The following is a 12,546-nucleotide window of genomic DNA, read 5'->3' on the forward strand; positions in this document are numbered from 1 at the left end:
TGTATATTTAATAGAAAACAGCATGACTCGAAAAGCTCCAAATGTCCTGCTTGAAATTAAGGCTTGGGCCCAAAAAGGCAATATCTTTGAGCTTAACGTATAGAAGAAACGGACGACTTCTAGTCATTAACATTTATGAAACAGTCCTTCTCAGAGGCCAATTTATTTAATTTTCTCAGCCTGACTGGGGGGTATAATTATGGACGTTGAGCATATAGGAGAATACTAAGAGATGTTACAGTGATGAATAATTAAGTGTTTTTGAAGAAAAGCACATTTTCATGTAACAAGACAGTTCTGATGAGGTGAATTCTAGTTTAACCACAGTCCAATAGCGTTTAGGTATGTTCAATGAAGACGAATAACTTGTGTCCTGAAGGTTGTATGTAGATGTGATTTTGTGGTTTTTTTCTTCCAACTGAATATAAGGAATCAGACGTTTGCTAAGTTGTAAAACATATAAATGATGATACACCTTTAATTAGTATTTTATTTAGTAGCTAAAAGTCATCAAGTTGTTCCGGAGGTTCCATTGTCCATTATGACCCCGTAATGGTTCTGGAATCCTACATCATAAAAGTCTATAGGAGAAAACCTTTCAGGTCTGGTTGTCATTCCAATATCTTCACTCGTTGATTACAGACACAGAGAGACATCCCGTTTTTAACTGTTTTATTCAACAAGTATTTTAAAGATGTTTGGAAAAAGCAACTTGCGGAGGCCAAGTCACCACACGGTAAGCTGATTTAAATGTGTTGATCTATTTGTTATCTAGTACAAACTGATTTGAGGCTTTTCTTTTCTTTTCCAATTTAAATATAATTAGATTTTTAAGTTAATGTATGTAACGTAGAGCCCACTGATCTTTTATTCTAAGCAGAAAAAAACAGATTAACACAAGTAAGCCGATAGTTGCCATTTCTACATGACTATATGTATCAATGTATTTATTTACAGTCTGCTAAAAATGAATGTACAATTGTTTGAAGTTGCTTGACGGGCAGGAATGTGAACAGGATTTGAATTAAATTAAAGAAGATGCCATTTCATTTAAATCAGTAGGAGTGACATAAATTACTATTTTTACCAAGTTTAATAATTCTACACAGGTGATTTGATTATTCTTTCATCAAACTAAATGGCACTTATTTGATTTAAGTGTTATTTAGTTTTATGTCTTGTGTTTAGTTGACAGATGGTCTAAACATGTATCCAAATATTCTCTTTTAGTATGATGTAGGTGACGAGGATCCTCTCATTAAAGAGATCAGTGAAGTAATGGCCAGACTTTCCATAAGTGGACAGACTGAGCTAGCGTCCAGGTCCTCCAACAGCCGCATATCCAATAATGGGGGGTCCACCGAAATCAGAGAGGCCAAAGGTAGCGGTCACTCCAGGGCCATTGAAGGGGAATCCGGCCAGCAGACTTTGTCACGGAGGATTCCACCTGAGGCCCAAGACAAAACCAATACCCCTGTGAGGACTCCCAGTTCAACCAAATGCTTGAAGAGCACTACTGGAGAGTCCCGCAGAGTTAAGCAAACCCTGAGAGAAGGCTTGGAGGTCAATCCAAAACCTTCCCCTAAAAGGAGATGGGAGGATCTGGAATCGGCTGGTATCAGAAGGTAAGGGTTATATCACTTCCCTGTGTTAATGATTTACTGTTGCTGTTAAGATTCTGGAGATTCAAACTACTTTTTGTCTTTATTCAAAAGGCCAGACAGCCTCAGTCCAGAGAGGAAGAGGAGAAGAGTGGACACAACGGCAATAAAGAAGTCTTCCTGGGTGAGTATTTGTCGCGCCAGAGCTTTTCAAAGGAAATATGTGAGTGTTTTTTGTTCCAGGGCCATTACAGAAACATCTGTGAGGGTCAAGCAGACTTTGCCACCTGAGGTGCAAAAGAAGGAGCAGACTCTAAAAGAAGGCTTGGAGGACAAAGAAAAACCCTCCTATAAAAGGAAATGGGAAGATTTCAATTCAGCCGGTATCAGAAGGTAAGTGTTGTATTACTTTCCTGTATTGATGATTTACTGTAGGCGTTAAGATTCTGGAGATTCAAACTAATTTTATCTTTATGCAAAAGGCCAGACAGCCTCAGTCCACAAAGAAAGAGGAGAAGAGTGGTCCTTAAACGTGTTCGGGAAGACGGTGACATTGTCATGGTTGCCATGCCAAAACAGGGAAATAGAACCAGAAGGAGAAACAGGAGACGCTGTGCGAAGCCTGTACAGGATGCAGAGGAATGGCGGTAAGTCCTCTAATGGCAACACACAGACCTTGGTTACGTTTTGTATTATTATTTGTTTATTACATCTTAAATTTATATTTTACTTCTAATATTAAAGAGATTGAAACAATTTATAATCTATGCAGACACCCAGAATGCTCGGGTCACAAGGGACCTGGAGAAAAGACCTGGAGAGGAGGGAGCCAGAAGGCAAAGCATGACGTGAGGTCATTTTATAGGGACACAAAAACACTTGGGAATCGTTTTTCGGAATCTCGGATGTCTTCATACTTGTAAGTGTTGTTGCTTCATACTTTTTTTTAATTTGTGAAATAAATTCTCGTTACACAGGTCATGCTTTGATGAAAGGGGAAACACTGGACCAAAAAAAGCCCAGCACCCCACTTTACCGTGCCAGACCTTTTCACCAAAGAGAGCAATTTGGACCCCCAGGCAGAAGAAACCCACAAAACATGCGCCACCAGGGCCACCGTCAGTGGGCATCACGTGGTCCGATGTGGCAGGCCCCGGGTCAAGGGAGGGCCCAAAGTGTCCCTCGGCAAAAAAAGTCCTGGGCACCAGGAAGACGCACGGACCTGTGTGTCACTGTCACTTTCTAAATCAATGAAATAAATGTAATTTGTTGTCTTCCTATCTCCTATTCATTTTTGTTTTTCTAATATGCCCCCTTTTCAATAAACTTCTATTTAATTTTTCTGCAATTTAAAGATAATCAGAAAATGAACCACACTTAGGTCAAAACCAATCACACAGAAGTAACAGGGGCTCTTATTGGCCGGAGCAAGTGTTTCCTTTCCTCCATAATATTAACTTCACTGCTTCAATAATGTGTCTGAAAATTCAGAGAGAATAAGTTAAAATATATCTCAAAGTGAAAGATGCACTAGTGAACATACATGGGTAGGGTGTGTTATTGTGGCTAAGTGTGTCCTCCATACAGACCACATTTTCTTCACATATATCTTCTCCACATGTATTTTCAATACAACTGCATATTTTGCCGCATCTTATTAATTATTGACTGATAGATTTAGTTATTTTAGTTATTTTGATTTTAGCGTTCATGGTAAGAATATTGTCAGCTCAAAAACGCACTTCCTAGTCGTCAGAGCTTTCAGCTACATCTCAAGGTCTTCGTTCAGCGAATAGAATTGGCTCAGGTGTCAGCATGTGATCTAAATCACGATTTTTGATTTTTTTGAACGCTCTGAACAACCGTAACACTCTACCCCTTGAGCTTATACCATATACTAAAGATCATTATTATTTCACTCTTTCATCTCCATGCTGTTCTTAATAGGTATAAAAATATACATACTTGGTCACGTGTGGAGACTTTTGTATTTTCATTTTTTTTTGACCAAATATAAAAACGCTAACATTTGTAAACTGTAAAAAATGCCTTTATTGTTTGAAGGCTATTGGATGGAGGGAGATTTGTGTGGTCAATCAGAAAACTCATTAGCTTTTGTCATTAAAAACACACTTTCAGCCTGAGAAAGTCATTTCCTCTAACAGAACATTACAGATGGCAGCAGACTTGTTCTTTAAAGAGGTGTAGCTAGGGGTGCTATAAATTGTGAGAACATCTGTGTCAGAGGAAGTGTAATTAGGGGGAAATAAGGCAATGATATAAAAGAGGGAAGATGTCAGATGTACAGTTGGTTTTCTTTGGCCTGAACTATTCTTTATAATACCTTGTTTTACAAAGTCAAAGGGACTCACAAGCAGCTTGTTAAATAGACACTTTTGGTAACCTTTCATGGTTCAGTTACCTTAGTCTTTTTTGCAAATAGTAACAAAAAATGGGTCGTCGTGAGTAATTCACATTGCCACCTTGGAAATATGCCTGTGTTCAAAGAAGGACTTGCGTTAACTTAAAAATGGTGCCATTTGCTATAGATGCCCATGAGGAGGCAAATGCATGGTTTTCTTTCTTTTTTTGTGGTAAAATAGTCAGTAGCAATCAATAACAAAACTATATGCTTATTCTACATAAACTATAAAACTATTCAATTATATAAATATTGCTTATTTCCTTTGGTATTTTTCTATTTCATCATGTGACAAGATGATACAACATGCTGTAGCTAGTTTAGGTGCAAAATCTGTCAAAACTGACTGAGAATCAATAAAAACATTGTTAAAAAGAAGGTGATTCATCATAGTCCACATTAGTGTACACTGCAGCTCAGATGCTATAGAATCTCTGCAGCATGCTGTAGAAACACTTTAAAATACAGTTTGTCCAGCACAAATCATAAGGGAATATTTTCTCAAAATGTATTGAACAAAGAACGACAAACAGGACTGTTAAGAGCAGTGTGCTGGATTAAGTTGAAGTTATTTTATGTCTGTGTGAATAGAGTAAGCGTGTTCTGCATGTTGCACTGTGCCAGTGTATACACCAGATGGTGGTGTTGTCTTGCTCATTAGTATATTGAAGGGCATCCGATGTACAGACTCTCAACATTATTCTGTGTGTGTGTGAGTGTGAGATTCCTTCCTGACGAATATGCAGGAATATGGGTGTATACGGGTGAAGGAGGTCAAATACAGTATATGAGGCTGGTTTTTGCAGAGATCATACCGTATTTAAATCAAACCACGGACAGGCCAGTGAGGTGGCTTTTCTTTTTGGCACAAGTAGGTCAGCTAGGTTTTAAATTCAGGGAACCATGTCATACACATAGAGTGGTTATGAGGGCGGAGTCAGCATGTTAGAGGGCATAAGGAAAATCTGAAATAATTTTGACCCTCCTTTTGAGCACCAGACCATTTAGAACTTTCAGAATTGGGCCCAGCACTGAGAGAGCAAGTGAGAGCATGGTCATTGTATGACTGGATGTTCAGCCTCTCCAAATATAAAGAACAGAGCTGAGTCACTGGTCTCAAACGTTGCACACATTGATGAATTGAATGTTGAAAGAATTACAGCGCCGGTTGGACATGTCTTTATTTCACAAAGAAGGAGCACAAAATAACAACACAGTCTTCCCGTTTTGTTGCTACTATTTGCCCCCCTCTATGAGGAGGTCAGAGGTTAGCTAGTTATTTAGCCTGATGTTCAGCTGTTCAGGATTCAGTCTCTTGTGATGGTGGTGATTACACTCAAATACTTGACACCAGTCCTGGATTATGTTTTGTCTTTTTTTTCTTTCTAGTCTTTATGTTAAGCAAAGCTAACTGTCTGCTGGCTCCATAGGAGCTTCGTATTTAGTGTCAATATGTGATCAGGTGTTATCTATCTTCTCATCTAACTCTCTGCAAGAAAGCAAATTAGTGTTTTTCTCAAAATGTCAATTTCTTTATGTAGAGATCAGCAAATTTGATGAAAAAAAAAAGTAGCTTGGAAAATGTTTTGATTTTTTTTTCACCTGTTTGACAGAGGAAAATAACTTGAAGGAACACAGACTATCCTGGCAAACCTTTTTTTCCACCTGTTTTTAAGTAATTCAAAAAGAAATTGAGATCAGACCTAGAAAATGGATCACCACATTAATTTTTTCTCACTTGCCTCTCAGGGCTTCCGTATAAATCACAGGGTCCATGGAATGAAAACATTTGTTCCTATCTGGTCTCTAAATGTAGGACGCAGACTGTAAAACGGGCCATTGTGCTTCATTATGTCTCTCTGTTGAGTGGTAACGCTTCCTGTCGAGGCGTTGAAGTACAAATGCTGCTGATCAACTCTCCATTCAGCTTCTTTTTTTTTTTTTTTAAAGAAGGAAAAGGGAACTGCAGCAATGTTTTTTACATCAGGACATTTGAGAGAGAGAGATTTGTTTTTTAATCAATGCAAACCTGTGAAAAACCTTTTTTTCTTCCTACTCCTTTATGAAGGTTCTTTGTTCTGCATCATAGATTTCTCAACAAGAGTTAATGAAACTTTTCCTCCCCTGTTTCCCCCCGTCCTTCCTGTCAGTCTACCATAGAGAAGTTGACCTGGAAAGACCGTCTTCCTGGATACTTCATCAACGTTTCCTCTATCCTCTTTATGGTTAGTACATACAAATCAGGTTAATGCTCTACTTAGGATCGTACATTTTACATGTATGGATGAAAGTACTTTAAACAGAAAAATAAACACATATGGCATGGTCAATGTACATAAATGACTATATAACTGACCTACATCGCTGTGTTCTTTGAAATATTAATTCCAGCCTCTGCACTGTGAGTATGAGACAAATATGGTCGAGTAATGACTTATTTATTTTCTTCTTTTTTCCTCCCTTTCCGCTCCCAGTTTGGCTTGACGTTTTCAGCAGTTTTCGGCGTCATCGTCTATCGCATCACAGTGTCGGCCCTGATAGCGATGAGCCCCGACCCGGAGACCAAGTCCAATGTTCGGGTGACGGTGACGGCCACTGCGGTCCTCATCAACCTGGTGGTTATTCTGATCCTTGATGAGATCTACGGCACTGTGGCATTGTGGCTGACTGAGCTAGGTACACAAATTCAGACAGACATTTACTCTCATAGTGCGGTGGCTTCGAGAACCCAATGCAGTGCAACTTTTGAAAGGGTGAACAAACTGAGAAAACACAAAACAAAGTGATTTTAAATAGTGAACAATGTTAAATCAAGCATTACTAGCTAGCCTCAACAATTTCAGAGTCAGGCTATTTGAATTACTAAATGAATAGTTAGATATTTTTTGAAAAACATGAATTTGCTTTAGTAAGGTGTTTCCTAAAATGTGTAGCTTTTCTTTTACACATAAAAGTTAGCTTAAAAACGCCCTCATTTAGCTTGTCCAGGTCCAGGTGACAATTTATTTTCATGTAGGGTAAAAAAAGGCTTAAATTGGTCAAAGGTTCAGCTAAGTTTTGCCTGATTCAGATTCTTACTTGACAGTAAGGGGAATCCAAAGTTAACTCAGTCACTTGTGTTTTTCATATACTGTACGTGATGACATATTTCAAAATGAGACAAAGAGACAAATACCGGCCTAACATCTTGATAAGCAAAGTCAGTTTTTCCATGTAATCATCATGTGTATCTGTGTGTGTGTGTGTGTGTGTGTGTGTGTGTGTGTGTGTGTGTGTGTGTGTTCTTTAACTATATTCGTGGGGTCCGGACACCTTTGTGGGGCCCAAATGCTGGACCCCACAACTTTAAAGGGCTGTTTGAAGGTTAAGACTTGGTTTTAGGGTTAGAATGAGGTTATGGTTAGGGTTAAAGTTAGGCATTTAGTTGAGAGTGAGGTGGTTAAGGTTAGGGTAAGGGGCTAGGGAATGCATTATGTCAATGACGGGTCCCCTCAAAGATAGTGAAATGCACTGTGTGTGTGTGTGTGTGTGTGTGTGTGTGTGTGTGTGTGTGTGTGTGTGTGTGAGAGAGAGAGAGAGAGACAGAGACAGAGAGTGAGTCTTTCTGCCTCTGGGTGGACAGTTTGATGAAATTTTGATGTTTTCGTGCTCCAGTCATCCCAGGAGGTTTCAACCACTTTTACATTCATATTCAAAACCTCTGAAATAGAGGAAAAGAATGAGAAAGAGAAGTGTGCGAAAGATTAAAAATATGTGTGTGTGTGTGTGTGTGTGTGTGTGTGTGTGTGTGTGTGTGTGCTGGTATTTTAAGCTACTTCCAGCCCAGTGATCATGTGCTTATGACTAAAATTCAAGAGTGAGACTGACAGAATCACCATGTAAAAGTCAGTGTTTATTGCTATCATCCTATACCAAAGAAACATGTTGTACTGTAGAATACCTTTAACAGCCATTTAAAAAATACAACGGTAGCCAAACCCAGTTTCTCAACATACACATCCCTTCATTTGTCCTTTACGATTTTCTGTAGCCCGCTTGCTGTCCTCACAAAACAATACCATGCCAAGTCCTTTATACAGTTTCACTTCACCTGTTTTTTTCAGAGATTCCTAAAACTGAGTCCAACTTTGAGGAGCGTCTCATCCTGAAAGCCTTCTTGCTCAAGTTTATGAACGCATACGCACCAATCTTTTATGTGGCTTTCTTCAAGGGACGGTAAGTCCTGCATTGCATGTGTAGGAGTGTGTTTGTGCATTGCTGTCCTGTAAAAACCATGTATCTCCAAAACGTCAGGGCTAAGGGGTATATTTAGCTTAAAGGTCCCATATTGTAAAAAAAAAAAAGAAGAAGAGATTTCTATGTATTTTAAAAAAGAGCAGGTCGAGGTGCTATATAAATACTGTGAAAGTATCCTAACGCTCAATCCACAGAGAAATGCACACAGCCTGTATTCAGAAACTGTGCCTTTAAACGAGCCGTCAGGACTTACGTACAGTTGTGATGTCACAACTATACTACATATAGGTAGAAAGTGCGGCTATAGTGCCGTTACAGTCATTCTCCGGCTGCAATGCAATGCAGAGACTCCAAGAGCGCAGTTGGGAAAGACCTGGAAACACTGACCAATCAGAGCAGACTGGGGTTTTTCTGGAGGGGGGCTTAAAGAGACAGGCGCTAAAACGGAGCGTTTCAGACAGAAGGGGAATACAGGTAGTTTCAGATAAACTGTATGAGAAAATAATTTAGTAATAATTAATAATACTTTTTGTAGGTTTTTTTAATTCGAACATTAAAGCATGTAAACATGATCTAGTAGAAACCCAAAATACAAGTATGAACCTGAAAATGAGCATATTATGGAACCTAAGAAAAAGTCAGAATCTCCCAAAATAAGAGATATACAGTTTTCTGTGGAAAGCAATGATATGCATAAACATGCCTTGCTGGATTACTTGCTGGAATTTTTTTTTTTTATTAAGCCTCCCAGCATAAGTATTTCACAAGTTTGTACTTGTATAACCGACGTGACAATAATCATCTTGAGTCTTGAATCTACACTTGATGCCATTACACATCGGTTTACATCCATTTCAGTAAATACACATTGCTGGATGTATCCAAGTGAAGCTTCTTAGTCCGTATTGTTTGTTTTTTGCAGGTTTGCTGGTCGACCTGGAGATTATGTGTATGTCTTTCAGGGTCATCGGATGGAAGAGGTTTGTATTTGAACTTTGTATCTGTGTTTCTTTCCATTTGGCTGATAAGTAAAAGTGTGTACAAATGAGGTGTGTGTCTCCCTCAGTGTGCGCCAGGAGGCTGCCTCATCGAGTTGTGCATTCAGCTCAGCATCATCATGCTGGGCAAGCAGCTGATCCAGAACAACATCTTTGAGATCGGCATCCCGTAAGTAGACTGCACTCCTTTTTTTGTTTTTGTGCTTACTGAGTATAACGTTTTTTTAGACCTGGAGACATGGAATGCAGAAGAGCAAGTAACAAAATGGGATATTTTAGCTATATATTATTATTATTATTATGTCTAAATAGCCAGTGACTTGCCTCATTCTCTGACACCTAACACACATACCTACATACGCACTGCTTTCTCACTCGCACTTACAATATTCCCTCCTGTCTTGTTCTAAAAACATTCCAATAACATTCCTCCCATGTATGTACAGTGGCTCTTCATCTTGTGTAACAACTCAGCTTTTGCATGCAAATCCAAAAGGTCAGAGGTCAGCTCTGTTCATAGGCAGACTGGCAATCTGGCAGTTCTTGGGCCGATTTGGGCCGCTGGAAAAAAGAAAAAATGCGGCAGCACTGGCATTTCACACTAGTTTGACAAAAATATGCAAGACTGTTCGGCTGCAGCCTGGAGCCTCCTGTCTGGTGCTGTCGGGCTTCTACTTTTCAAAATAAAAGCTTGCGACTGGTCCACTATGTCTTCGTACTTTGGTGTTTAAGTATGTAATAATATGTTTTAAATATGCAAGCATTTCCATTCTATTCTAAGATGGTGACATCGTAGTTTATTTTAAGGTTTATTATTTTATTATGAAAGCCTGTAAGTGCGCCTCACGCTGCTGGTGCCATAATCGGACGAAATTGCCAAAACAGCTGTGACACAACAGAGGTGCCTTTTGGCTTCAGGCTGCCCTGTTACTGTTGCTGTGAGCACAGCTTGATATCCCGTCCTGTTGGGTGAGTCCCATCAAACTCTGTGGTTACACCAGGACGTCCTGAGAGACCAGCAAGTCACGGCGGATACCATAATACCATCTACATACCATCTGCACGCCTGCTTCACATTAATTCACTTAAAAGCTTTCACACCTGGGAACCCACCAGTAAAACCACAGGCCAGTGTGCAGGGGAATCGCTGAGCTGCTAAGTTAAGGCAGTACGTCAGAGGTTTTTGAGACCAAAGCAAGTGACTCACAACAGTCATAGCCTGTTGAATTATAAAAGGTTGTGTTTTTTGCTGTATTTGGAGGAGTCTTGGACCATCGTGACATATTGATGTTTGTGGACTTTAAATTATGCAGCCACTGAACTGCGGCACAATTTGTGTACATACAAGGAATTGTATATGACAGAGAGAGAGAGAAGGCATGAACTTGCCTGAGAGTCATCTTGTTTTTTAAGTTTTCTTTTGTATCAAAGTAATTCAGTAATAGTTGTCTGTACAAACATGATACATACATAATAGCTAATTCATCATACTTTTTATGGTTACAATTTGCCAAAATATGAACAAATATAAGCTAAAAAACATTTTACCTCTGTTCCAAAACTTCTCAAAATGTGAGGTGGGTGTTGGGAAGGTATAGGTGTCTTTTCAACTTGATTTGGTGTATTTGGTGTCATAATTTATCTGATTAAATTAAAGATTAAAAATACCAAAGCAAAGTCATTTCAATTATTTAGAGCTGTCTTAAGTGATTTTGACCACTAGAGGGCAGAAAAATACTGAAACAGAAACACAGCCCCTAAATGCTGTCTAAATTATCGTAGTTATGGTTCACCTGGTGAACAACTGCCTACTTACATACACTGCTGCTGCAACAGTAGCATCCCATTAGAGTCATGTTTCTGGCCATCTGATGAATGTAAGTGCAATATTGATTGTCATTTCAAAACTCCAAAGCCTGAGAAAATATCCTTATCTTGACAGATGCTCAGTTTTACTCAAGGCTAAAAGCTGCATAGAGCCGCCGTTAGATTAAAATTATCTGAATAAGCGACCCCTTTCAAATTTCAATATTCGTCGTATTTTTGAGTGATGCCTTGTATCTTTCACAAGATGTACGACTTGGCAGTAAAACAATGGAATTACTACAAAAGGAGAGAAAAGGAAAACACACACAGAGATTAAGATTAGAATCCTGGCCTACATCAGAAACCTCATCTCCTTTCAGACCAACAGCGGTAACATAACGTGTGTGTGAATGTACTCAAATAGATTGTGTGTCTACATCTACTTTATTCGACTTTGCGTGTGTTTACAGGACAGTAAACATTTATACTTCCACTGGCTCCTTGATTGTGCTGTACAAACTGTAACTGTGTGGGTGTTATTAAACATAAATAATGCATTCAAGCATTTAGAGTTTTATTGGAGCAGTGCACACAGTCCCATGTGTTGTCCATTCACACAGTCATATATGCATCATTTTACATGTACACATATGCACACAGACACACACACACACACGCACGCACACATACACGTACACACATTCTGTGAGCTAGAATTATCTACACCAAGGCATGTACTTACAGAAACACACGCATAAAACTGTTTCCCAGCAGCAGTTTATTACTGTAGCATCTTTTTTTAGAAGCACCCACATTTCTTTGAAACCATCCAGCTTCTGGATGTTAGTCCAGTTGGGTTGCCTTAAAATGTTTAGCCTTACTTTACCTGTGTAAATACTTGCTGTGTATTATGTTTTACAGGCAGCAGAGACTCTCTGTCTCTAATTTTCTTAAGGAAAGTTTACTGAGTACACATCCTACAGTATACACCAGCACCACCCTGCTTCACATTTTTGATTATACGACTTGGGTTTAGTGCCTTGTAAAGTTAAAACAGGTAGTTTATTTCTTCGGGAAACATATCTTTTTCATTGGAATCAGGATTTGTAATTCAGACTTCCAGCTGCAGTAAAGATGCAGCATTTTAACTGTGATAAATAATTACCAATTTCAACATTAAGTATTTTACTTACCTTGAACAAATAAAACCATCTCTGTACCACCGTGTTGGATACTGTATGAAGTAACAATTAATTTCTCTTTAAGCCACTTGAATATGAAAAAGTCCCCCTTCTCCTGGAATTATTTCAGAAGAGCCATTGTGGCAGACAGCAGTCATTCAGAGTGGCTGTTTGAAATCAGCCACTTTGGTAAAGTCATTAAAAAAAGTTAATTTCAATCCCTTTCTGATTACTTTCTTACTTCATTTTAATCAGTAGGATCCCGTTTGAGTCACAGCTAAATTACATTTGTAAAACTTGAT

At 38.9% G+C, this 12,546-nt stretch overlaps 1 protein-coding gene across 1 annotated transcript in view; it reads left to right on the forward strand.

Annotated features, from left to right (window-relative positions):
• The window catches only part of LOC144512439 (anoctamin-1-like), an 84,990-nt gene that overhangs the window by 47,131 nt on the left and 25,313 nt on the right, over nucleotides 1–12,546 (forward strand). Inside the window, 5 exon segments of the mRNA XM_078243200.1 lie at nucleotides 6,174–6,248; nucleotides 6,498–6,699; nucleotides 8,127–8,238; nucleotides 9,182–9,239; nucleotides 9,326–9,426. Coding sequence (XP_078099326.1) covers nucleotides 6,174–6,248; nucleotides 6,498–6,699; nucleotides 8,127–8,238; nucleotides 9,182–9,239; nucleotides 9,326–9,426 — 548 coding nt within the window.

The sequence above is a fragment of the Sander vitreus genome, chromosome 23 (assembly GCF_031162955.1).
Source record: "Sander vitreus isolate 19-12246 chromosome 23, sanVit1, whole genome shotgun sequence".
Taxonomy (NCBI): domain Eukaryota; kingdom Metazoa; phylum Chordata; class Actinopteri; order Perciformes; family Percidae; genus Sander; species Sander vitreus.